Genomic DNA, 27,844 nt, shown 5'->3' with positions numbered 1-27,844 from the left:
TGAACAAACAAACTGGAGAACAGATGTCACAAAAATTGATTTTTTATGAAAAGCAACGAGAGAGAGGGAGAGAGGGGGTGTGTGTGTGTGTTTTTTTATTGTTTACTAATGCAGCCAAATATATCTACTAATCCCCAATAAGGAACTGCCGAAATAAAATCAATTCCATAGAAACACAAACCTCTGCAAATTCATATGCCGCCTTGTCAAGATTCTCCTTCTCTGTCCAAACATGTGAACGTGGTCCCAGCTTGTGAGACTCCAGCAGACCCACAACAATGGCCACCAGATACACTGGGATTGGTACAGTTTGCTCAAACTTATGTAGCTTTCGTCCAGAAGATGTCACTGTTGGTTCACCTACCCTCTGCGCACTCATCAAAACTGTGAGATCTCCTGGAGCTGTGATCTATTCAACACAAACAGAACTATTAAAAATTAATTCAGTGAATTTCTGTTGAATCAATCTAGTCTTAAGGAACAAAGCAGGATACCAAAGAAATTCAAAGAGTCATAGCCAATCATAAAGGAATTAAAATCTACTGGTACATCATTCTTTATTAAAATAAACTAAGAATACAGTTATATGCGCGTGTTTTGACATGTCAAATAAACATGACAGGAACATGAACTGGTCAACAAAATGTCCAATAATTCATACCTCAGCAGTATACGTGACTTTCACAGAAGGTGTATCTTGACATGGAAACATGGAACGACAATGGATAGCCTAAAATATAAAGAACTGTGATTACAATTTATTATTAAATAATGTAAAAACACACAACTTTAAATTACCCGCACCAGATACAGAAATTACATTGATACATAATATGTAACAATTAACATGTGAAAATTATACAATACAATATGAAGAGAAGGCATATGCTACTGTTAATAGTGATTCATCTCAGATGGAGATGTTAAGCCTGGTGGACCCCTTGGTGCTATTCGACAGGAGTAGGTTATGTACCAGCACCGGGTTTCTTCTTCTCCCATCCTCACCATTATCATCCTCACTCATTCCCTACACTACACTTGCACATACACTCACTCCAGTATACGACATAACTCTTCAAAGATGCATAATGTGGCCCGCCAAAGTAGTGTGCAACTTGAAAATGGGTCATAGTCCTGCCATCTGTCTGCAGTATGCGGAATCCAAATCACGCAAGTGAAGTGGGTAGGCATTAGACACACACACAATACAAATTTTGTGCAGAAAATCGAAACACCCGCCCCCCCCCCCCCCAACTCAAGCTTGCGAGTCACGACAGTAGCCATGCCTTTAGAGAGGTATGAAATATGCACGGAAATATCATATGTACTTCGGTACATTGTAATAATAAATGCCTTTAGAGGCTTCTGCCACAAGCCTCACACTGAACTCTCCATCTTGGAATGACTGCCAACAGTGAACTTAATATATGGAAGGACTAGAGTGAAACCAAGTATTATGATACATCATTATTACGAACTTACATACCTACCATTACTAGGTATAACTCAAATTTTTATAATAGGCTAAGCCTTAAAAGCCTTTTAACAGCTTCGCCACTGGTAGAAAACTCATAGTATCATATGCAGTGCCTGCAGAAGTGATAGGAATATCACCTGTCAGTGTGTATTGATTCTGACTTGACAACTGAAACGAAAAATTTGTATGGTATGGATACCACATGCTGATGCCCACGTGCATCAACGTCAGTTAGTGTAACCACCGGTTAAAATTGTCACCTAACCTCTGGTTAAGCATTTTTACAGTGGATCGACCTCGGTTACGACTTAAATAGGAGGTTAACCACAGTAATCTCTAACTGGCCATATTCGAGCAGTTAAAAGAGATAACCAGTGATTAGTAGAGTAAGTAAAGCAAAATGGTGGCCAGAGCCACAGATGTTTATTTCGAAGACGATTATTATTATACAGTACTTGAATTACTTGGATAGAGCATGAGCGTGAAGTTTCTATAGTGGAAAGAGAGAATTCTTATGAGGAATTAGGTGACAGAAAATTTCAGGAGGGATTTCGTTTATCAAAATCTACAAATGGATCACTTGAAATAACACAAAAAGTCATATTTCTCCTATGGTTCGGCTGCTTGTATTACGATTCTATGTAACTGATATTTTCTGTATTTTAAGAGGGAATATTCGAATATCTCTTTCTCTATGTTACTGGCTGAACAAAGAGAGGTTATTTATGGATCTTAGGATAATGAACAGTTCCCTCGTGTAAATGAGGTGCTTGATCATATACACATTCCTATTAATCTTCTGCATCCTTTTCCTTTATAGATATTCCATCTTTTTATATAATATATTTAAATTCTAGTAATTAAGTCTAGCGACACTTCAACCACACATTGGGATATAATCATTTTTGCATTCAATTTTCTATTTTGTACGATTTTAACCTAACAGCAAAGAAATGCAACTCGCAAATATAACAGCGCCCAAAGGCAAACAAATGCAAAGCGAAAATGTAGGACACGTTCATTTCGATGTAGTACGGAGTGAGCGCAGTCATTTTTAGACGTTGACTATTATCTTTGCAGCGGTATGGATGCTTTCCTTTAGTCATTTTGTAGAAACAGTACACCAGCATAGACTTTACTCTGGTTAAATGAGGTGTCAGCTAGCCATGTTTAAGTACTCTGTGATTATGAATGGTGCACACAAATTACATTTTAACCACTGTTACTGTTTAACCGTCGTTTCATAATCTACCATTACTGCGTTTTTAACCGATGTTGATACACTTCGCCATGAATGTGGAGCAGCACAATATTTATATGAAATATGTATAATCCAATTTTAACAGAGAACATGAGCGAAAGGTGCATCATGGCATGCAATGATATATTTCTTTGATCTGTAATTGCAGGATGACATTTTCCAGTTGAAGGTATCCATCACAAACAGTTTATTTTAATTTAATTTCTCACCTGCACTGTCTTGACTGCAATTCATACAATTCAGAATATCAAAATATGATACAGAAAATATATTAAAAAATTAGAAATTTTCATGTGACTATTTAATACTGATATACATGTAAAACATAATTTGCATTACACAGGAAGTAGGTGGATTGCTAGGTCTAGATTTTCTACAGAAACATAGTTGTATCCTCGATGTAGGAAGCCAAAGGTTGAAGACGAAGGAAGGCTGGGTAATAAATTTGACAAACGAATCCGCATGTCACGAAAAGGTAAGCGTAATTGACGTTGGGATGGCCGCCCAAAATATGTCAATGACTCGTGCGCAGCAGACGCAGAATTTGAGTCCGTCGCATCAAGTAGGACACTGTGAGAGGGAAAAGTCAAAATGTCTTAGGACAGACCCAAATTCTAAATCTAAATCCCGAGGCGTGAGTGTTCGAAATAGCAAGGAAGCTATTATACCGCCAAGAAGTGAAGTAGTGCTCTTAGGACGAGTCAATGGAAATACCACCATGGTAGGGGTAGGTTCCAATAAGAGAAATACGAAGACGTTTGAAGACAAAATTCCGATTATTCTCGAGCCGGCGAGCTTCGGAATAAATGGTGTATATGTTGCTAGAACCCTTAATGAAATCGAACCAAGTAAGAGTCAGTTAGTCCCTGTGAAAGTCATAAATTGTACAGGAGAAGAAATATGAGTACATAAGAGACGAATATTAGGAGAAATTGAGTACCCGTATAGTGATGCCTCACCACAAGAACAGACGAAAAGTCCCCATCGTAATGTTGTAAGTGCAGTAAGCGAAAACTCAGAGAATATTGTAGAATCTATCAGTTTAGACCATTTGAGCGAAACGGATCAAGTAATAATAAGAGAAGTTCTTCACGAATACAGAGATGTTTTCCAGGATCCTACACAAAATGAATTAGGGTGCACCAGTAAGGTAAAACACAGGATTAACGTAGGAGATGCCCTACCGATCAAGAAAACACCCTATAGGTTGCCGCACAAGCACAAAGAGGTAGTCAAGGACATGTTACAGGATATACTAGATAAGAACATAATCAGACTGTCTGCCAGCCCGTGGAGCGCACCCATAGTGCTAGTCCCAAAGAAATCACCTGATGGAAGCGAACAAATGCGATTCTGTACTGATTTCAGAGGCCTAAATTCTGTTACCCATGGCGATTCCTATCCACTCCCTAATATCGTAGAAACACTCGAAAGTTTATCTGGTACTAAGTACTTCAGCAAAATTGATCTATTCAGTGGCTTTTGGCAAGTTGAAATTGAGGAAAAAGACAAAGAGAAAACTGCTTTCGGTACACCGATGAGAACATTTGAATACAATAGAATGGCGTTTGGTCTAGTAGGAGCCCCGAGTACTTTTCAAAGACTAATGGATGGAGTTTTAGCAGGCTTAAAAGGCGTATCAGCATTTGTTTATATTGATGACGTCATTGTCTACAGTTCAACAATAGAGGAACACGCAGAGAGATTGAAAGAAATTTTGCAGCATTTAAGAGACGCGAATCTGAAAGCACATCCCCTAAAATGTACTTTTGCAGTACCCGAAATCGAGTACTTAGGTCATGTAGTGGACTCTAGAGGCTTACGTTCCGACCCACAGAAAATTCAAGCAGTTGGGTAGTTGGAGAAGACTGGAAGAGAGTGTGAATTTGAGAGACTCAGAAGCGGCATGGCGTCATCTGATGAAATACATTGTAAGTAACTTTGTATATTTTTGTAAATATAGAATAAATCAAGTAGTGTACAATAACGCAATCATTTTCAGACTTAGTTTAGTAGTCATGTAGCTCCCTATAGTATCCTGAGAGCCCCAGTTATTCCCGAAAAGTAGTTTTCCATTGTCATGTACAATGGTGGTGTCAGAAATCCTGACGAGAATGAGCAGAAGACGAATGCAGTAGCCATCCGGCGAGCAATCAGATTAATTAATATATCATGATGCGTAACCTAAGAAAAGTATCTTAATAATGAAACAAGTCATGTGACTATGTTCTCAGATATTTTTGAATTCATAGGTATATAATGGTGAAGCTCTACAATTTTTCGAGAGTCGAAATAAATAAGGGTAAAATGTACAGATACGGAATTAAAATTTGGAGTGAGTCTTGATGGGAGTATGTGTGTTGTAATGCTGTTCCAACTACCGTGTATACATGAGTAGCATGATGATATGTTGTTTATGGATCTTTGGTCACTATCCAACCATATCCTATCCCACTAGTACATATACTGATCTTTCAAGTAGCACATGCACATACCCTACCCTTTCAAGTAGCATAATAGTGTTGTTTGTGAATGTTAAATCCCTAACATATCCTATCTTACACTACCCTACTAGTACACATACCCTGTCCTTTCATTTTCATATTTCAAAATTTCGAACCATGCCAGCAACCCTTTTTGGGTAAGTACTTTAATTTACTTTTATTAATGGAAGATCTTGTACATCCTTCAGCATTTATTTCATTGCCTTGAGGAACTCTTATGTCTCGAAATCGTACTCATACAATTTTTTATTGGTAAGCCAACAGTTTGAACCTGGTCAAAGAATTGAAGAGTTACATTACATTTTGTTAAGTGTAAAACATAATCGATTATTAAAGATCACCAGCTACTGGATAATATCTATAATGAAGTGGCCCACATAACATCACACTGCTTTAAATTTCTTTCAATTAAGAATCTAGTTATAAACCATCACAGGAATGCAATTACTTTATGCCTGTGGCCGATATAACGAGAATTTATTAGCCAGGTTGTGGCTTATTCACCTGACATTGGCTGAAGAGATAGGGTTGTTTGCGGCCAGCAGTTTGTTCAGGAGGAAGCCACTGCAAGGCACTAGCATTCACGTCTGTCTCATACAAGATACTGAGGGTAAACCTGGAACAAGTCAACATCTGTAACAATATACCTCACAGTGGCTGAACAGGTATGGATGCTGCTGCCCAGCTGTCTGTTCCCGACCTAGCCACTGCAAGGCAGTGGAATCTGGGGATGTCTCGAAACTGATGCTCACGTCTATTCTGAAAGAAATTTCATAAGTTCACTATCCAGCTTTATCATTTCTAACCTATCTGTAGAAAATAAATAAAAATAACCCTCTTTTATTATGTGGCAGCACAGCAGATATTTTCATTCACTTTTTGTGCTCTACCTTCCGAACTGTGATACTGATGAAAGCTCTAAAATTACTTCTATGTGTTTTAAAATTTACTTTTAGTTCACTGTTCTAGTAAGTCATCAAATGTCTATCTTTATTTTGTTCATATAATTGTCAATCATATGACCTATCATATCATGTACTTACTTTTTAAATTATTTTATCTCGATATTAATTACAGATACAATAAACATAAAATTGGAGATTTATCCTTCGAAGAGGTGAAAAAATTCAAATATCTTGGAGCAACAGTAACAAATATAAATAACACTCGGGAGGAAATTAACACAGAATAAATATGGGAAATGCCTTTATTATTCGGTTGAGAAGCTTTTGTCATCTAGTCTGCTGTCAAAAAATCTGAAAGTTAGAATTTATAAAACAGTTACATTACCAGTTGCTCTGTATGGTTGTGAAACTTGGGCTGCCAGTTTGAGAGAGGAACAGAGATTATGGGTGTTTGAGAATAAGGTTCTTAGGAAAATATTTAGGGCTAAGAGGGATGAAGTTACAGGAGAATGGAGAAAGTTACACAACGCAGAACTGCATCCACTGGATTCTTCACCTGTCATAATTAGACTAGTCGGGATTTTGGAAGGCTGTCAGCTGCTATATGCGCCATAGCATTTCTGGTATGTGACGTCACAAGCTTGTACAGTAGAACCAATGGGAATCAGTCTATAACAAGCACTTCCAGAGTTAATTTGTTCACGTGTGAGTGTTTCAATACATCAAATAAGTAAAACTAACATTTACTGTGTGTGTATAAGCTGAATAAATGGAAGAAGAGACTGTAAAAAGACGAGTATTGCACAGGCAGGCGCGAAAAATAGTGTTTAAGGTGTATAATTATTTTTAAAACGTTGACAAGCAGAACGCTGCCGGCCATCTTGATGCTGCCTGCAACATTGCCATTGCACAAGATACGACTGCAGAAGCATGTGGTGTGGGATTGAGAACCATGCAAAGAATAGTTAGTGAAGGAAAGAGACACGGAGCAACATTTTTTATAAATCCACACAAATATTGGCATTTGCAGATGACATTGTCATTATTGGTAGATCCATGAAATATGTAAAGGAAGTGTTCCTTTCCTTGGAACAGGCTGGAAAAGAAATAGGCCTCATCATCAACGAGAGGAAAACAAAATATATGTTGGCAGATAATGGAAAGATAGGTGACAAAATAGACAGCCTGCAGATATCAGATTATAATTTTGAGAAAGTTGACAACTTTACATATTTAGGATCAGTGGTCACTAGCGATAATAACATGTCCAAAGAAATCTCTAATCGATTAATGAAAGCAAACAGAGCACATTTCGGCTTGAAATATCACTTTAGTTCGCGTGCTCTATCCAGAAAGTAAAAGTTATTCTTTACAAAACATTAGTGAGACCAGTTTTGACAGATGTGGCAGAAACGTGGTCAATCTCCAAAAACGATGAAAAGAGATTGGAGATTTTCGAAAGAAAGATTCTGCGAAGGATCTATGGCCCAACATTTGAGGAAGGTCTCTGGAGGAGGAGATGCAACTATGAATTATACAGACTTCTAGGAGAGCCAAATATAATCAATACAGTTAAAACTAGCAGATTGGGGTGGGCAGGACATGTAATATGCATGGACCCAAGTGAACCTTGCAAAAAAATTGTAATAACAAATCCGGGAGGTCAGAGAAGACGAGGTCGACTGCACTTGCGGTGGATTGATGGAGTGGAAGAGGATGCCAGAAAGTTGGGGTGCAAGAATTGGAAGGCTGCTACACAAGATAGAGACTGATGGCAACAATTACTAAGGGAGGCCCAGGCCCACCAAGGGCTGTAGCGCCATTGATGATGATGATGATGAAGGAAAGAGGATTTGTTTGGTGTCATGCTTACAGTAATCAACGGCTAAGGTCATTATTGTCTTTTGATAATTTAAATTCTCTCCTGCGCTATTTGTATTGCACGTGCGCATGAAGTACGATGTGGCAATGTTGTACGTTGCCTTGCTCTCTCTATCTGTCTCTCTCGATGCAAACGCTAGCAGACTACTGCCTTCCGAATTGCCGTCGACTCTAGGAACATTAAATCCAGATGTTTGAGATGGGCAGGGCATGTAGCACATATGGGCGAATCCAGAAATGTATATAGAGTGTTAGTTGGGAGACAGGAGGGAAAAAGACCTTTGGGGAGGCCAAGACGTAGATGGGAGGATAATATTAAAATGGATTTGAGGGAGGTGGGATATGATGATAGAGACTGGATTAATCTTGCACAGGATAGGGACCAATGGCGGGCTTATGTGAGGGCGACAATGAACCTGCGGGAAAACACAATATGGCTATCATAATAGCAAGCTATACAGAGACGGATATACAAGTAAATGGCTGGAAACCACCTTTTGATTTTGTTAAAAGATTGTTAAAAAACTAAATCATATTAGTCTTCATCCATATGCAACTTCTATAACTTGAAGTTTATTCAAATTAAAATAGCATCATAACTGTAGTAAAGTTAATAACTTAAATATATGACATACTGAGAATTAATTTAAATTATATTATAAGAAATTAGTAGCATGTTAGTCAAGCAATTTGATATTTTTTTTTTTTCGAGATATATATATATATATATATATATATATTCAGGGTGAACCATAGGTAATGTCACTAATTTTAGGGGGTTATTCTTTGAGATATTTCAAACAGAAAAAGTTAACACAATTTTGTTCGTTTTAGTTTTCTTTCCAAGATAAAAATTCTTTTACATGAAATATTTCGTAATGTGTTTTGGGAATGCCATTGATTTAATTCCCAATATCTTCAGTCAATTTAAGAAAGCAGCATATTATGATAATAAATTATTGAAAGAATTGTAGTTTTGTCCTTTAAATGTACAGAAATTTGATCCACAGAAGTGTAACTTTTCGTTCTCAAAAGGAATTGTACAATGTTGATGGAGCCATCTAGATGCAAAAGAGAGAGCGATGTACTAAAAGCAATGGAAAGCTACTGTATTAATTTTTCCCAAGAATTATTTATTTATTCATTTCGTAGAGTTAAGGCCTTATGGCCTTTTCTTCCACTTAACCCAACTAACTACTACAAAAAATATGTTATGTTATATATCTGTTATTGTTGATTTAACAATGAAGTCATTCTGCTTTGTGCTTCCCAATATTTCGATGTAAAATATAATATAATAAACTAAAGTTGTTATCCAATGCTCAGCTATCTTAGCAACGAAGCCATCAGCTGTAATAAATTAATCCTCTTAATGTATTCAGTTGTTTGCTGACAACATCAAGTCCACTATAGTCCACTGTAAGTAGATACAATAGCATGAGTTTACAAGACAGTAAAGAAACATAAGGGTTCAAGTATTGAATTTTACCTAAAAATATGAGCTACACTCACAAGAGAACTGTCCCAGGTTGTGTAGCTTGAATTGAATGAAAATGCATATTTAAGCTAATTTTTGTTAGTTAAACGTGATGATAGTCATCCGCCTTGCTTTTTTCTCATTTACAAAATATAATGATTTGAAAATCGTTACTACTTTTACCGCTTCTTGCGCGCACTCGGATCCTCATAGCTCCGTGACACCATATCACAGTTCTTGCATTAATGCTCTAGTCAATTTGGTTTCTCTTAAGTCACATTAATAAAGTAGTAGTGCAATCCATGGCATCTTTCACTCATTTGTACACCGTCCAAATCCAAAGGTCTGCAGCTGGAACTCTAGGAACACGACTGTACATACTATGCTTTCAAGAACCGAAAGAGGAATTTGCACCTAAAGTAAAACAAGGTATAGACAATGATAAGCCATTTAATGTCGTGGTCGATGCAAGCAGTTCCAGTAAACTGACGAAAAAATCACGTGAGAAGATGGTTAAGAGATATATTTCTCCCGGATATTAAGAAAGGCACACTACTACTTCTGGATTCCTGGAGTGGTCAGATAGAGATGACATTATGTTTACTTTTTAAGGAGTAAACAATACTTTACGTGGTAGGACAATTAAAACATAAATTATCCCTCCAAAAACTACAAGATTTTTACAACCCTTGGATGTGTATTTTTTAGGCTATATAAAATTGTTGTTGTTTTCTATTGCCAGACGTTTGACAATAAAGTCATTTGACCTCTTCCACGCCAATATTTTTCAAAGAAATATAAAATTGTAATTCGAAGGCTAGAAGAGTATTTCATATATAAAATTATCTGTGAAAACATTCCCGACACGTTGAATGGCAGGAGCTTGATAATGACATTAGATTCTGTTGTGTATCACCAGTTTCATTCACGTGTCCTCAAAGACATGCTAATATATGCATGGCAGAGATGTGCATATGTGATGGAGAAATATGTGAGAAAATTTGATAAAGTTCTTCCAACAATGTTGCATGTTGCAAATAGTGTCTGTGTTATAGAAGAGTGTGAAAAACCAGTCTATATAAAATGTTTGTACTGTTCAATAGCTCTTTGTTCCGACCACTTCATTTCGAATCCTTCTATCATATTTAAGGTGAGTCACAAAGTTAATACATATTTTAAATTCAAATAGAATTTGTATTTCAGCAAAGGTTCTGTATTAATGTGAGTTAAGAGAAAAATAAAATAGACTAGAGCATTAATGTGAGAGCTGTGATACAGTGTCGTGGAACTATGAGAATCGGAGTGCGCGCAAGAAGCAGCATAAGTAGCATCGTTTTTCAAGTCATTATATTTCGTAAATGAGGAGAAAGCGAAACGAACGACTATCACCATGTTTCTTAATAAATGCTTAAATATGCATTTTCATTAAATTCAATCTACACAACCTCGGACGGTTCCCTTGTAAGAAATAGTATTCAGTAATTTATTAACTATATTAAGCCTAGAAATTATACACAAATAGTAAAAATTAATGAGAGAAAGGAGATAAAAGTATGAGAAGACAGAATAATCATATTTTATATTTAATGACAGTGAGGTGTTTGATTGATGTGCATTTTCAATTTCTTTTTTAATTTTGACAGCTCTGGCAATCTCAGATAGGGAGAGGGAGGGAATTCCAAGTTTTAGCACGTGACACTGTGAAAGATAAAGAGTAGAGTGTAGTGTTATGTGAAGGAATTGTTAGGATAGGGCATTGTTGGCATCAGATATGAAAGTTGTGAAAATCAGAAAGCCAACTGAACTGTTCTACAGGTAAAATTACGTGTGTGAAACAATGGCAACTTTATACTTACCTTAATTCATTTGTACTCGGTAATTTAATTTCCAATTTGGAGCCAAGTGTAGAGGCTTTCTCGCCTACAGTGAAATCCAGAGTTTGACCTGAACCAAGATCAGTTACTTTAGTTATTTTCAGGTCTTTAGAATCTAGAATCTGAAACCAAACACTTTTGTAAAAATTAAGAAAGATCTCTCATTCTTATTCATATTTAATTTTTTTACAGGTAGAAAAAAATTCCTATTTGTCCAATTTCCTGAGAAAAATCTGCCAACTATGTATCCAAATATTTACAAATAAATTTTGTAAACACACGACTACGCTATGGAGTGAAAAATTCTATCTCCCTATGTGATACTGTAATTCATTCATTCATTCATTTTTGTGACTTACTGTACTTTTACTGAATTGTGATTTGTAAATTAAGTTATAATTTCATTCATCTCAATATGGTACGGATTTTGTTCCATTAATTAAAAGTTTTGTAATAAAACCGAGCAAAATATAATAAAATTAATATACAGTACAAATGTTCAACTGTTTGTGTGGATGGGGAGAAATGGGCCTCACTTAATATGCTGGTAGAAGAGAAAGGTATTATAAAGGTGATACACATTTCTTCTTAATCTTATTGTACTTTTTACTCATTACAATCGGTTTTTCTATCACAATAATAACGATATGTCAGTTTATAGTTTATTTTACTGACTATCATTCAAAAGTCATAGCCTACACAAAAAAACATGCACCATTGTAGGTGAAGGTGACCATACATACTGATATATTTTCCCTACACTTGACTGTACATACTGAATATTTCCTATTTATATTTGAAGAAACAAGGATGATACTGTCAGAGAAGGAGGAAGAGGAGAGAAGGAACGATAGAGAGGGTAAAAGGTAGGGGCAAGAGGAGAGAAGAAAAAAGGGGAAGAAAACCGGAAGGAGACAGAGAAAGGGGGGAAAAGAAAGAAACTGCTCAAAATTAATATAAAATTAAAATTATTGTAATAAAATCATATAGTGTGAATGAAATATGCTGTTAATGTACTGATTATATTATATAGAATGTTCTGAAAAAAGGTTCCAATATTTAGGGAGGAGGTAATATGCATCAAAACAAGAAATAGAAGTCCTACAAACATGGATCCTAAAATTAATATCTTCTGAGAAATGAGCAGATGTTTATCATCACTGTAAGAGCATCATATCTTCCACTGTGAGCTCTTTGGCAAGAAAAAATGAGAAAACAGAAAGCAGCCGTTTGTCACTGTGTATTACACAGCATACCCTTGTTTGCGTTCGTATCAAGAGGATGTTTTAAACAGATGACAGTATGTTAGAGTTCGTAATCATACTACTGTACATAAACTGATTTCACACTGCAGTAATTATTACTGTACCAGTTGGATAAGTTAGTTTCGTATTTGTTGAATCGGAGCATGTTTTGTTTTTTGCCAAAGAGCTCACAGTAGAAGATATACTGCTCTTACAACGATGGTAAACATTTGCTCATTTGTCAGAGTGACCCATGTTTGTAAGACTTTTATTTCTTGTTTTGATGCATACTACCTCCTCTCTAAATATTGGAATCTTTTTTCAGAACACTCTGTATACTGTATTTAAAAAAAAATATATATTGTAAAACCTGTCTGAAATATAAGCAACTTCGAATGTATTTCTTACTATCATTCGAGGTCTAAATTTATGGTCTACTCTATTATATTAATGAAACTTACGACATGTGTAACTTCAGCCTTTTTCTTTTCAACTGTCAAATCTGCTTTACCAGCTAAAACTTTACGTTCGAAGTCAACATCCAGATATAAGCTTACTGAAGAAACTGCAGCTTCCTCTGCAAATGCAATCAAATAAATAACATCAATGAATATCTAAAATGTAAATCTAAAATATTACAATGTATATATAATACAAATTAAGGAAATGGATACTCTTGCACATGTACTTGAATAATTTTTTGTTAGACTGCATAATCAAATGAAGCTTTTTAAGATAAATTTCCTCTCAGTAACTGTGTCAACTAAGTAATCAACTAAAAAGTGATCAGCCTGGGCTGGGTCCACAACAGGGTGCTTTTGCTCTTAGCTATCATGGCTATTCACAGTAACAGTGTTAAAACATGTTTCATTCATCTATGTAAAGATTATTATTTTTTTGGTCCTACAATCTGTTATGGTAACAATTAATATTAGAGGGGAAAGGGAAAAACACTGGAGGAGAGGGGTTCGATCCGGTGTTGTGGATTGAACTTCGACGTAGCTCAATGGTGAGAGTGCTTGGTACGTAGGTTCGATCCCCAGCACCGGAGCGAATTTTTCTTCTCTAATATTAATATTAAATGTTTCATTCACCTAATTTACTCAATAAATTGTTGAAATTGTCCTATTTCTTATTTATACATTTTTGGCACTGACTTAAGAAATTCTCCATAATTCATTGCAGTTCACGTCGTGATATGGAGGATATTTGAAATTAGATATTGATTTTCACTTCGTCTAGGTGTGGGTATGTTTTGTACCGGTACATTCTTTCCTGCAGTATGTCCCAGAGGTAACAGACAAATGGGGATCGTGAAGGCCACACATTATTATTAATCCTGTCTATCACGAATTGCCCGTAAAGAAATGTTAGCAACATGCGCTGTTGCAGAATTCGGTAGAAATAAGACAAAAATAAGCTCCCTTTTAGTCAGACAATTGAAAAAAAAAAAGGCTGCAAAATCAATGTAATATACCTACTGGTGTCTAGTGTCTGGTAAAAAAGGCCCTGTAATTTGTTCACCACTAATTGTGCACCAAATATCAATATTCTGATTGTGAAGAAGGTTGCTTAAAACTGCACTCATGACTGAAAGAAAAATATTCATGCAGAAGGTTTGGTTTTCTGTACTTCAATATAATTTATTTTGTGAATTTACATATGTACACATAGGTGGAACCAGGCCTCGTTTAAAAGAAAGGAAAGGCTGGTTGTATCTCTTCATCATGAACATTGACCAAAACCCATTTGCAAAACCTGAGCCCAGGAACTGAATAATCTGGTCTCAATTCATGCATCATTGTAATTTTGTATAGGGTTTAGTTTTAATAATTTTGATGCTTCCCGAACCAAACCATAGAAAATTCCTGTTCGTTGAGAAAGCTGTCCGAGAGTTTTTTTTTTCTAATGGAAAAGTAATGTCGTCCAAAATTTCGTCAGTGAACACTTGACGCATATAATTTTTTTTTTTTGTCTACAAAGCTTCCAATTTCCGCGAATTTATCTATTAAACAATGAACAGTTGAATTACTAGGATCATCAATACAGGAAATTCTTGCTCAAATAACTTTGTAGTTCTCAAGCAGATTGTCAGTATGCAGAAATCATATAAAAATACTTTTTTTTTTTTTTTTACAGAAAGAGCCATTTCCTTTCTTATCTTGAACTGAAGAGAGACAAACAAGTATTATCTATTGATGATTATCTTATTCAGGTCGCTGGTGTAATCCAGCGACAAAAGAATGTTATTAGATGATTGATAAGGGTGAAACAATTGTTATCTGTTATCTGCAGCACACTGCTACTTCTCAGTGTTAGTGCCGTATCAGATGGTTCCTGCACATGGAAGATGATAGCATGCAAGCTGAGAGTAAAAACACTGTGCTACGAACCCAGCCTAAGCTGATCACCCAGTATATAGACACAATTGAACAGAAATAATAAGATTACTGACATCAATCTTTCAGTCATGAGTGCAGCTTTAAACAACCTTACTTTATTTATTTTATAGGAAACTTTCTCACTTATATCAAGTTTCAAAAGAAATAAGTTTTCTTTTTAGAAGCATCAACTTTAATAATAATTTTATAAATTATTTAAAATTAAATTTGTTTAAGGAACTGGATCCTCTGCGAATATTTTTATATGCTGTGGTATGAGTAAATCACAAAAAGCATTCACATCTCACTTTTAAAAAGTGTAACTGTATAATAAGACAAATATAAGATAAGTGTGTGGATTATATCGTTCTTAAATTGTTATAACCTGTAAAACTAATGTAGTAGTCATCCTGCAGATATGTATCTAGCTGATGTGTGTTCAATAATAACTGGAAATGGTATCCTAAAGGGTATGTCTTTCAAGTGTATTTCACACAGACTACAAAGACATGTGTTGTCTGATCTCAATAATATATAAAGGTAATAGTTTTGTTTACTTATGGAATTTGAATGTCTCTTTTTTACGCAATTACTCTTTATTACTAACATCAATAATAATATAAACCTAGCATGTTCCAAACGAAATAAGGTCTATATTCTGTGACACATAATCTTTCCTTTACCGGTACTTGATTTGAGGAGAAAGTACTATCAGCCGAACACCTGGAATACTGTATCAACTTTCAACATCAGAGGTTTGGGTTCAAATCCTGGAATGTCCAAATGAAATTTATGGTGGCGGAAATGATGTTTGTAGCAATTTTCGCGTTCAGTTGCTCCTTTAATCACCACTAACATGTAACAAAGATCCACTTTGCATGGTATGTTATGGGCAATGGTGAAGACTGCTAAGAGTTACAATATAGCCTGAAAGTGTAGGTGCATATTTACTAAAGAGAATGCTTGAGGTCAATCGATGAGAATAAAAAATATCCACAATTATAGGGAGGGCAAACTTCTGTTGATGGTACAATAGGCACAATGACATCAATGAGTAATTTCTTCTCTGGGATAAGGGCAGAAATGTCTCTTTACCAGATCTGGACTTGTGCACGAAGTATGTCCTTTATCTTTTAGGCAAAATCATTGTCATTAATAAGCAGTAGGAATGTTAGTTCTATGTACTATTTGCTTTTATTTCCAGAAAATTTCGTTAAAGACTAATAATAAGTGAATCAACGTCAGGGCCATAGTACAAATGGGGGAATTGGCTAATTGGAAATACCTATGAACTCATCGGGAATCGAACTCACCACCTCCGGCTTTGTAACATACGGTAGTGCCCTAACCACTATACTACTGCATGTGCCCCCTTCATCTTTCAGAAATACAAAAAAAGTATAAACAAATAAGAAATCAACTTTGTATTTCTCATGTTAAAAAGTGATAGAAATTGATTGAAAATGCTGAGTTGCTCTGCAAACAGATTATAAAAAAACTCTTTAATATTATCAGTATCATTAGGTATACTCCTTCGAAATTATGCAACTCTACAATTATATTGAAAGAAATCCCTTCAATATTCTTATTTGCAACAGAAATATATAAAAGACACTGTAACAGTGATTCAGGGCCTTCCTGTTGAAATTGCTCTAAATGAAATGGCGTTTTGTAACCTATGATTGGTCTTGGTAAGTGCCATGGGAGTGTATCCTGCCGGGAAGAAAGCATATTGGTTCCAGAAGTTATTTTTATTAGAAAAACAGTTCTGGGTCAATTGAATTAGTAGCATATATATTAAACACACAGTTAATTCTGCGTGTGGAAAGAATGCGAATTATATATTATTACCTCACTCATTGCATTATCTCTTGTAACATGATCTCACTCGCAGACGAAACAGTAGGTTGTATACTAACTAGAGCAATTTGAGCTATTAGCGCTCATCTCTTGCATTCATCATCATCATCATCTTCCTAACAAGTATTAGGCCAAGTGGCCTGTTACGGTCTCAAACTAGAATTTTCAGTCCATCTCTTCTTTGGACGGCCTAGAGATCTTTTGCCATATGGATGGTAATGAAGCAGTGCTTTTGGAATTCTGCATCGATTCATTCGTTCGAGATGACCCTTCCACTGAAGTTGATATTTGCTGATGAATTGCATAATGGGTTCTATTTGAAGTTCTTGCATTAGGTCCTCATTTTTTTATGATCCCAGCGAGTATATCCAGCTGTTGCTCTCATAAACCTCATCTCACTTGCTGTTATTCTACTGACATCTTTATTCTTCACAGTCCACGCTTCGCTACCATAGCTTAATACTGGCTGTGCTAAGGTTTTATACAAGCCTATTCTTGTGTGTCTTTGTACTAGTGAGGGTTTCATGATTTTATTAATGATCCCCATTGTTTTATTATATTTACATATTTTTTCAGCAATATCTACTTCATCATAAGGTGATAGTGTATAGCCAAGATAAGTGAAGGTATTTACTCTTTCTATTATTTTATTATTCAAACAGATTTTGCTTGGTACAGGGAATTTCCCACAAAATGACATGATTTTCGATTTTTCAATATTAATTTCCATGTTATATTTTTCACTGACCTTATTTAAATTGTGTACTGAATATTGTAAATCATCTTCAGTTGATGCCATGAGAACTAAATCATCAGCGAAAAGTAAAGCATCAAGCTGCAAATTTCGATTAATTGGAATAAATCCATGTCGTGTCTGTCGCCAATCTTGAATGATTCTATTTATATATATAATAAACAGAAGTGGTGAAAGGCCACAGCCTTGTCGTACTCCACTATAAATGGGTCGCCACTCTTGCATTCACAGGACGCAAATTAACTTGGGGGCGTAATACTGTAACACTAGGTTCGATTTACTCCAAATTTTCACACTTCGACTTCTTGGAGTAAAGAAAATGAGATTCTCATTTGACATGAGCATGAAGTGTCAGTGACCCCTTGATCATGTTCAGAATAAACTGTCCAAATCTGAGTTCAAATTGTAGAAAAGGAGAGAGAAGGGGGAAGGGGCTACTCAAAATTAATGTCTTTTATTGTTTTTTAACAACGCTGTTTCAACTACTACGTTATTTTGCGTTGACAGGGAGATGGTATTTGACGAGATGAAGCTTAGAATTCGCCATATATTGCCTGACATTCGCCTTACAGTTGGGGAAAACCTCGGAAATAATCCAATCAGGTAATGAGCCAAAGCGCGAAACGAACCCATGTCCGAACGCAACTCCGGATCGGCATGCACGCGTCTCAGCCGACCGAGCTACGCCGGTGGCGAAATTAATGGTTTCATTCAGTCCACTTTAAATGTTCATTAATATTTATTTTCTATAATTTTCAACATAAAAATAAATTGTCTTACAGCTGTGATTGACTAAAAATAAGTACGTATGAATTAAATTATTATACCTGGTCTTGAGAAGGAGCTTGGATCTCCGGGACTCAAACTTGTAGGCGCCATTTTACAGGTGTGAAATGTGATGCGGTTAACAAGATAAGATAAGATGAGAAAAACTGTTACACTGATCTAGTTTTAGGATTTATAGGACAGGAGGATTCAGGAAACATATTAAGTTAAACCGGCACTCATCATTGATAGGTAGCAATGACCAACTGCAAAAACTTTTCAGGCTAGATATTAAAACTATACAGCATTATCTTCCTGATCGTTTACATTTGGACTTATAAATGGACGCATAATAAATCTGCCATTCTATTAATGAATCTGTAGTTATTCACGTAAGATACATCACTGTTGTTTCATTCTTGATGAGGTTATGTTATTTATAAGCATATTGGTATCACTGATGAAGATGATTGACTGCAAATACAGAGTGCCAAATTGTAGAGTACAACTTTCTCTCATAACATATCCCGTCTCATAACGATGAAAATATGTTCTAACAAGAGGTATAAATAATTGGATCATTTTATTCAAGGTACCGGTATGTAATAAAAGTGAACAGATTCATTTGAACATAGTAACTTTGCTCTTATTTAATTAGAAAGTAATGTGTGGTTATAAAACCTGAGAGGTACGTCAGCAGTGCTGGCAAAGGCGTGTAATTAGAAATGAAAATAAATTTAGTGTGTGATAATAAATGTTATACAATTCCCATTCACGGATTACAATCCATTCATTATATGCTATATACATACAGCAATACGACATAACCTCTGTCCATGCTGCTTGTCAAACCAAGACCATCTTATCAACAAAATTTTGGATAAATTTCAGAACATTGTTACCGGTACCTTCCTTCCCCCTCTTAATTTCAGAACACAATTACCTTCCTTCTCCTCTTCCCACAACGTTCTAATCTTGTGCACACAAAATAAATAAATTATTGGCATATTGGCATTGAAAAGTGCCTTTTCGTGAGTATGATGATGCATATTCGACAGTCAAATCTGCTCTTTTTAGTATTAAGATAATTGTTGACAATGAGGTAACCATATACTGAAATTTTCCCAAAATGTATATGTCAAAAGTAAAAAAGTAGGTATTTTATATAGATATTTGGGATTCGAACACCGAGACGGCCCTCTTGAGTGGGCTAGAGTTTTTCGTAAGCTGATTACTTGGTTACATTTCTCCCTCTCATCCCAAGATTTGACCTGTAGAAGTAGCACAAGAGGGCCCACAGTGGTATAGATCTCGTATTATATCTCTGCCAGTCAGTGGCTGTTAAATTTCAAGTAGCTTTTCTTACAACATGGGTATCAGCATATTGAAAAGCATTACAACTTTCCTCCCATCTCCTTGCCTCCCCCGGGCAAATGTGTTGTTGCACAGAGGCAGAGGGAAAATATGAGATCTGTACCTATTGTCGCACTTTCCATCTGCAAACCATTCAAGTAAAGTTGGTAATCCCATTGCGAATCTCCACACTCATTCCACTATCAATCTGTCACCATTTTATCGACGTTAGGATAACAGCGTAGTTGATACAGCATCGTTAAATAGCCGATTATGGATGCGCAATGCTCTTCCTCAGGACTTCGAAAAATTGTCGACCTTCATGTAGGAGAGATTCTCCAAAGATTAAAAAAATATACTGGTACATAATAGATTGTGTGAGCAACATTGTTTGGAATATGTAAGGTTGAGTACTTTTAGATAATAATATTGTAAATTTGACATTAATTTAGTGTTTTAATCTCATTGCAGATTATTTCATTTGAGGAATTAACTACCAGTGATTTCTTTAATTTAGTATCTTTACTATATAATTTATATGATGGGTATGTCACGATTGGAGGTAAATCTCAGAAGATTGCTTTCACAATGCGAGCATATGGCTAAAGATGACCCTCAAAAAGACTGGAGACTAGATAAGGTACTGTATGTTGTCGTTGATCATTGAATTTGTGTTCATTTACAACGTCACCCTATTGCACAGTGGTCCAAAACGCAAATCTAGAGAAACAAAATTAATAACTTCTCTCCTATGTAATACATTTTTATGAAACTTTGTATAGTAGTTACAGGTAACATATTTGTTTTATATACAAACTTTGTCTAAATTTTTTTTTTAAATTATGGTTTATTTAACGATGTTATAGAATAAAAGTAATAATTGAATTTTTCCCCTCACGAATACTAGTACATCTATAATTATTATACCAAAAATTTATACATACTTTTATTTTTAAAATCTAGTAAGAGTGAGAACTTCCTCTTGTTCACACTTCCTGGCAGCCACTAACTAATCTCACAATGGCAATAACAGTCAGACACCAGATGCGAAGTCAGCATCTAAACATTCAACTTTGAGGCTCAGCCACACAGTATTGTTTTAGATTACTCTTGTTTAAAAACTGAATCATAATAAGGCGATATGTTCAGAGTAATACTGAACCACTTACATCTTCAAGGGTAACCAAAAATATTTTTGTCTCGCTAGATTCGTGACCACTATGCATTGGCTAGGATTAAGAGAAGTGTTGTAAAAAATTAGGTCTATACCAAGAAGTTAATATAGGCTAAATGATACCGGTAGGTATACATCTCAGTTGCGTAATTATTTGACTAGGGTGACCAGAAATTTATTCACCGAAAGTAGTATATAGGTATAGAGTACAGTTGCACATGCACAAAACAATAGTACTGAAAATAGGAGGGTGGGGAGGAGTTTGATAATTGCTACCATTATAGCCTATAAACATTTGGCATTTCATTTCCTTATTAATACAATTATATAAAATAAAACACTTAATCCAACTACCAGCAAGAGCCACTTCAAAGATTTGCATTTCATTAATCTCAACATCTTCTTTCGACTAAGCAAACTGCACAATAGAAAATGGTATTCACAGTCAAGTTGCGGACCACACATTTTTCTTATGAAAGCTGCCAACATATCTTTTCGTAATCTCTAGCGAGTGAAATTCACAACTGTCAAATTTAAGATTTGATTATGTTTAAATTTCAACTACATTCCTTGTATTCGAAGTTTTAAAATTACAAAAAATTCAGTTAGGAAATACGTTAAATTTAAATGAAAGTAAAAATAAGGGAAAGAAGTATAATTGGGGATTTTTTTGGAGAGAGAGGAATAGGGCCTACAGGTATAGAGTATATGAACTTATAAAAGAGTATGTCTGGTCACCCAGTGTTTGACTTAAAAAATGTTATGTAAAGTAGATTAAAGAGTCTAATATCGGAAATCGAGCTGGTTGAATCTTTGAAGTCATGAGTATATAAATTTTGTTTCTCTGATTTCTTGTATCTCTTCAAATGAGCTTTAACTTTTGATTTTCATCCTAGTATATTGGAGCCCTCGATGAAATGGTTACAGACCTTCAAAAACTTCCAAAGTACGTAAGTTCAAGAGCCTTCTCTATAATTATATACAAACATAGGTGTATGTATTATTGGCTTCGATATAACCATATAGGCTTATTAATTACTTTGAATTATTTTATATTAAAACATTTAACTGATAGGCTATAGATAAGTTTTCATTGGATTGAAGATGTTCTTATAAATGACATCTTGCACAGCAATCTGCACGAGGGATGTTTTCATAAAACTTGTTATCATATTTACTAGGGTGTTATCACCGTCTTCATCCATCCTGCCTGCTTCCAACTTCCATACTCATATCCTACCATATGAGGCGAACAGAATCTGACCTACTGGGTGTCTCGACCTCAGAAGAGGATCTTCATTATAATCATAAAAAATTAAGCCGAGGCACAAATGACATATACACTAATATGCACAGCATTGCCACAAAAAAAAAAAAAACACACAGTTATTCAGCCATGATCGCTGCCAATAAAGAAAAAAATTGTTTTGTTTCTGAGTACTGAAGCTAACCAAAATAAGAATTGATTTGACAAGTCAGGCAACAAACATACTAAACAAAATAATACAAGGAAAAGTAATATTTGCTTAATATTTAATTCGGGGAAATATATTCTTAATGGTTGTATGATTAGATCATTTTTGTGAATACCCGACATTCATAGATGGACAGTTTTGAGAAAACCTGCTAACTTCATGTTAAACTCTCGTTAGCAGTAAGAAATTTTGCTGAACACCAATCAATTCTTGAGGTCACAAAACGTATAGCAACATATATATATATATATATATATATATATATATATATCTCAAAATACACCACCAAGGTAGCTCAGTGTAGCCCTGGACTTATAAGCCAGGAACCTAAGTTTAAGGTTGATCCACCCAGAATTTATAAGTTGTGTTAGGCAAGCCCATGGTGAAGGCATGCTGGGCTTTTCTCTAGGTAGGTCTACTCTCAACAATTCCCCATTATCATCATTGCGAGCAGCAAGTTAAAAGCCCTGCCATTGGGGGGACAAAAACTCAATACGAAATTTTGTAGATGACAAGTTTTGTGAAAACATCCTTCTTGGAAATATTAACTATTAACCATTCCAGAATACATTTGCAAATTATATTTCTTTAAATTCATCCATAAACGTTTTGCCATTTATGAGCGCATTTCATTTTTTTTTACTATTAAAGAGTACTTTAATATATTATATTACAGCAAACCTAGTAAAGACACAATGGCAGAGTATGTAAGAAGAGTTACGTTCCTGAAAGGAATTATCGAGACACACAAACTGGTGAGCATTCAAAACCATATTAACCAATACTGACACCACTTCAAAATGGATTCCTCAATAGATATCCTTTTAATGACGAGGAATTGATATTTGATTTTAGGTTCACTAACAATTAATATGTCTTATTGAAATTGTTTACAATTTCTTTTAAATTTATTTGCCCCATAATGTCTTTATGAGAAATAGTGGCCACTGACATAGCTCAGTCAGCTGAGGTACTTGCCTGCCGATTCAGAGTTGTGCTCAGGCGTGGGTTCAGCTCCCGCTTGGGCTGAATACCTGGTTGGGTTTTTTCCAACCATAAGGTGAATGTTAGGTAATGTATGGTGAATCCTCGGCCTCATCTCGCCAAATACCATCTGGCTAACATCAATTCCATTGATGTTAAATAACCTAGTAGTTGATACAGCGTCATTAAATAACCAAGGAAAAAAAACAGTTGCATAATCAGTAGCGTTGTTCTGTGTGTTTTTATATGCATAGGTTGATATGTTGAAAATATCGGGTATACATCAATCTCTTGCTTTAAAATTGTAATTTTTTTTTTCCAGACAAATCCAGCAGAGAAAATAGTTGCAGCACAACTCCTTTCACATGGACCAGCAACATCATCAGAAGGAATTACAAAAGAAATCCATCAAACCACTACTTCAAAATACACCAAGGAGCTTAGGGACCAGCTGTTTCAAAACGATAAAGGTTCATTATATCGTCTATCTTACTAATTCACAATTTGTTTAGTTATTGTTAACTGGAACAGAGTTAAATATAGTTCTTTGATAATAGAAGCATTAATAATAAATAAAAAGTAGTGGAATGTGATTTGTACATACTATGTTATAATTAGATTTCGGAGTTTATAATAAATACACAAGGGTAAATATCAATGGTGTTGAACAGGAACCTTATATGTCAAAATATTCAATTTTACGGGACAGTGAAAAAACATTTTAATATCTTGATAACAAACAAATATCTGACATAAGAGGATATGTAAAACTTCTTCTAACGTTTTTGTTCATGCCTTGATATGAGATGTGTTTGTAGAAGATTCGGAAATACATTTTTTAATAGTGATAAAGTAAAGTCTCATTTTGTTCATTTTTTGACATACAAGGTGCTGTTGAACACCGATATATAAAAATCAGTATAGCTAGCTCTTAGTATCAAACCCTGGATTTCTCGAATACAAAGCAGTCATGCTAACTACGACACCACTGTACTCAGCGAATATGGACATTTAACTTGGTGCTGGGAGTAAGAAACGGTAACATTTTTATTATATTATTTTTTACTTGCAGGATCTGAACATAATTTGAGACAAAGGAAGCAGAAGTCCACTGGAGAAGACTTGGATGTGCTGCTTAAGTATCATCATTCCATGCAAGAAAAGATTGCTGATGATATGTTATTACTAGCTCGAAGTCTCAAGGAACAGTCCCAGCTTGCAGGCAGTATTATTAAAAAAGATACAGAGGTGTGTTTTTATTCCTTCTCTCTCTCTCTTTTTTTTTTCATTTAAATATTGGGTGTTAATAATGGATGTCTTCACACATAAATACTAATATTATAATGTGAGAAATTTACGTTCATATACGTTATTTACAAAATAGTTTGTTTTGTACAGTCAATAGAGAAGTCATCAAACTTGACTGACCGGAATTTCTCAAAACTTAAAGTGGAATCTGAGAGGTTGGAGGAACATAGTAAACGTGCTTATAAGTGCTGGATGTGGGTAATGATTGCAGTTGTCGTCATAATCTTTATTAGTAAGTATTATTTATCAAGTTCAAAAATATTTTCTATAGCAGGAATGGGCATAGTTGGCTCCACAAAGCCATTATGTCATGCCATAACATTGAACCCTTCTCCCACCACCTGAGTTGAAAGCAGGCAGATAGAAGAGAGAGAATGACTGATTGCGTGAGTGTTGTACATAGAGAATTTATTAATCTTAAATATGCCTCTGATATCAGAAGTGAATATTCCTCCCTCAGGAACAAAAATCTATTCAAGTGTCTGTCATGTGATAAGTACCCAAAATTTCATATTTTCGGACCTACAATAATGGCACTGAATCGACATATAATATATATGTGAGAAATTCTTTTCTTTCATGAATATCACAAAAACTTCTGTCCGATCAAAAATGACTGACAGAATTTGAACTCAGTCCTGCATCTTGGAACATCATACTTACTTCCATGGGTTTTATTGATAAAGGAAAAATAAATGTAATTCATTGCTTATAATATCTACATATGCATACAGATCTTACATTTTATTTCTGCCGGTCAGTGACCGTTAAATTTCAAATGTTCAATGTATTAAAAAGAGTTACAACCTTTCTGCCATCTCCTCTCCTCCCCACTGCAAATGTGACATTGCACAGAGGCAGAAATAAAATATAAGATCTGTAAGGTAGAGAATATTGTCGATATTTATTTGTAAGTATAGCCGCCACGTTGGTCTAGTGGCTAGAGCACTAGACTTATAATCCTGTGGACCCAGGTTCGATCCCTGAAGTACCCCCAATTTATAACTTGTGTTGGGCTAGCCTGTGGTGTAGGTAACACAGGTGTTTTCCAGGATTCTCCGTGGCATCTCAACAAATTTCCACTATCATCCTCATTGCAGTTGTTGCTTAGACAGGTCTCCTTTGGCGCATCCTGGGCAACGAATCTGTCTGTAAATTGGTCTACACAACGGGCTTCTTATGGGTGAATAACGAACAGTCAAGTACCTGCTATTAGTTTAAAAAAAGTATCATAATTATATAAATAGATTATTTGGTTAATTACTTATTTAATATTTATTAACAGTTGACTATTTACACTTAACCTCAATAACCTACCACACACAAGGCTAAATGGTAAATCAATAGAATATTTAATAGGGATTTTAAGTTGCATGATCAAATAACAATATTAAAATGTCAAGTGGCAGAGTTTAAGTGCTCAGTTGTCTGGATTAGGCTGGTACAACAAGCCCAACAGACTAGGCAACCCCCTCTAGTCTTACCTATCTGCCCTAATGACGGAACTTGTAAGTAATTCCGAAATGTTGAAAATGTCAAGTTTCAGGATGTGGTGTAATATCCAAAATCCTAATTCTAACCTATAAAGAAATATTTCTTACTGTGTTTACAAAGTATTATCAGAGAAAAGAACTGTTAAACTTCGTTTCTTTACAAAATATAACAGTGCAAGTTTTTTCCCAATTTCGCCTTCCATCGTTTATTAAGCTTTTAGCAGTAATTCCCAGAAATTGGTTGTTACTGCAATAATAATTGTAAGTGCATAATTTATACACAATTAATTTCATTCCAGATATGGTGCTGTTTATGAAAGTTACGAAGAAGAGAACTTGAAAAACTATAATAAGTATACTAAAATACTATATTTACTTGCATATAGAGAAAGCTATATTTTTTAGCATTTAAAACTGAACTGTCTGCAGTAGGAGTACTTGAAGATCAACACCAGTAATGCATGGATGTGCAATATTTTTTAATAATGAAATGTAAAGTGTAGCTTGAATTTCTTCCATTGCTGGTGATGAATGTAATAATTCCACATCATTTCAAATATTGTCTCTAAGTTCGCCACAAGGTAAATAAAAAGACGAGAGGCAAAGCAGGACAGGTATTCATATTGAAGTCACTATAAGCAGCTAAAATCCACCTGAGTGACCATCCTTTTATTTTCCTGAATGTAAAGATAGAGCAATCTTCAAAATGTCGTGAGTTGTTTATATTCATCACCAACACTGGAGAAGTCCAAGCTACACCTATTCTAAATAACTTACTATTGCTTTCTCCCTCATGCAGAACAGCATAGAATGCAGTAGAACCATGATTATCCATTGTAAAGAAAGGAAGGGGAGTAATGGTTAATCAAAAAAGACAGATAATCTGTTCCCTTATTCTTATATCCTTGTAAAGAAGTCAGTCACTCTCTTCTGGGCTTTACTACAATTCTCTGAAGTAAAGTAACATCCGAAAATAAAGTTTCATCTTGATCAGAAGAACTATTGAGGGTCTGCACTGATATAAGTGCAGTTTATAGTGGAGCAGTGATTGAGGCTCTACTGTACCTCTCCTTCCCCTCCTCTGTCGTCATCATTCACATGCAGATCAAACTGTACCTAGGTTTTCGTGATTACGATAATAATCCATTTGGTTAATTAAGAGAGATAATCGAGGTTCTTCTTATTTTTTGTTTAATGGTGTGCTCCGAATTTATGTACTTTATAATTCAAATATAGTAAAATATATGTAAGTGGTGTATAATATTTGTGTATACCTGTAATTTATATTTGTCTCACATAAGATGGCAGAAAGCTGATTGTGATTAAAACACTTGCAATTTTACAGTGTCTCATGTTATCTTTTTTTTTATATATATTCATATTTTCAGAGGTGTATTGTCTCACATTTTATGTACCTGATCTACAATTCCATATACATTAAAATACTAAAATTATACACAATTTTCTTTTTATTTGTTCCTTCACCTTGTCTCATTGTAGATATTGGTACTAATTTTGAGATTCTGTAATTAACTGGAGCCACTGTATATACGAAAAAAAAAAAAAAAAAAAAAAATGAAATGAGATCCTGGGTAATGTAAATCTTCAGATAAAATTATTTTTAAATACAGTAAATAAAAAATATTTTTCAAGTCAAATTTCCAGGGAAACAAA

At 35.0% G+C, this 27,844-nt stretch overlaps 2 protein-coding genes across 11 annotated transcripts in view; one reads left to right on the top strand and one right to left on the bottom strand.

Annotated features, from left to right (window-relative positions):
- Window positions 1–18,587, bottom strand: part of LOC138699946 (leukotriene A-4 hydrolase) — a 50,300-nt gene extending 31,713 nt beyond the window's left edge. Inside the window, exons 1-6 of one of the 2 annotated variants that reach the window (XM_069826159.1) lie at window positions 18,446–18,587; window positions 13,085–13,200; window positions 11,362–11,501; window positions 5,890–6,001; window positions 662–730; window positions 182–409 (exon numbers count right to left, since the gene is read on the bottom strand). In XM_069826159.1, coding sequence (XP_069682260.1) covers window positions 182–409; window positions 662–730; window positions 5,890–6,001; window positions 11,362–11,501; window positions 13,085–13,200; window positions 18,446–18,497 — 717 coding nt within the window. In that variant the 5' untranslated portion in view covers window positions 18,498–18,587. Of the gene's footprint in view, window positions 1–181; window positions 410–661; window positions 731–5,746; window positions 5,859–5,889; window positions 6,002–11,361; window positions 11,502–13,084; window positions 13,201–18,445 lie in introns of both variants that reach the window. The other variant, XM_069826158.1, reaches the window with a different exon arrangement.
- On the top strand, window positions 18,297–27,621 carry Use1 (Vesicle transport protein Use1). Of its 9 annotated transcripts, none has more exons than XM_069826168.1 (8): window positions 18,297–18,420; window positions 20,208–20,376; window positions 21,807–21,856; window positions 23,062–23,140; window positions 23,692–23,839; window positions 24,442–24,617; window positions 24,768–24,909; window positions 26,470–27,621. In XM_069826168.1, the coding sequence occupies exons 2-8, from the start codon at window positions 20,275–20,277 to the stop codon at window positions 26,508–26,510; spliced, it is 738 nt and encodes a 245-aa protein (XP_069682269.1). In that variant the 5' UTR covers window positions 18,297–18,420; window positions 20,208–20,274; the 3' UTR covers window positions 26,511–27,621. The 9 variants fall into 9 exon arrangements, with proteins under 9 accessions (XP_069682269.1, XP_069682265.1, XP_069682266.1 ...); XM_069826164.1 differs by having other exon boundaries at window positions 18,358–18,504; XM_069826165.1 differs by lacking the exon at window positions 18,297–18,420 and adding an exon at window positions 18,507–18,635.
- Window positions 27,622–27,844: the final 223 nt, after the last annotated feature.

The sequence above is a fragment of the Periplaneta americana genome, chromosome 5 (genome assembly GCF_040183065.1).
Source record: "Periplaneta americana isolate PAMFEO1 chromosome 5, P.americana_PAMFEO1_priV1, whole genome shotgun sequence".
Lineage (NCBI taxonomy): Eukaryota > Metazoa > Arthropoda > Insecta > Blattodea > Blattidae > Periplaneta > Periplaneta americana.
Note: the sequence above shows the minus strand (reverse complement) of the source record. Positions and strands in the feature narration are given on the sequence as shown.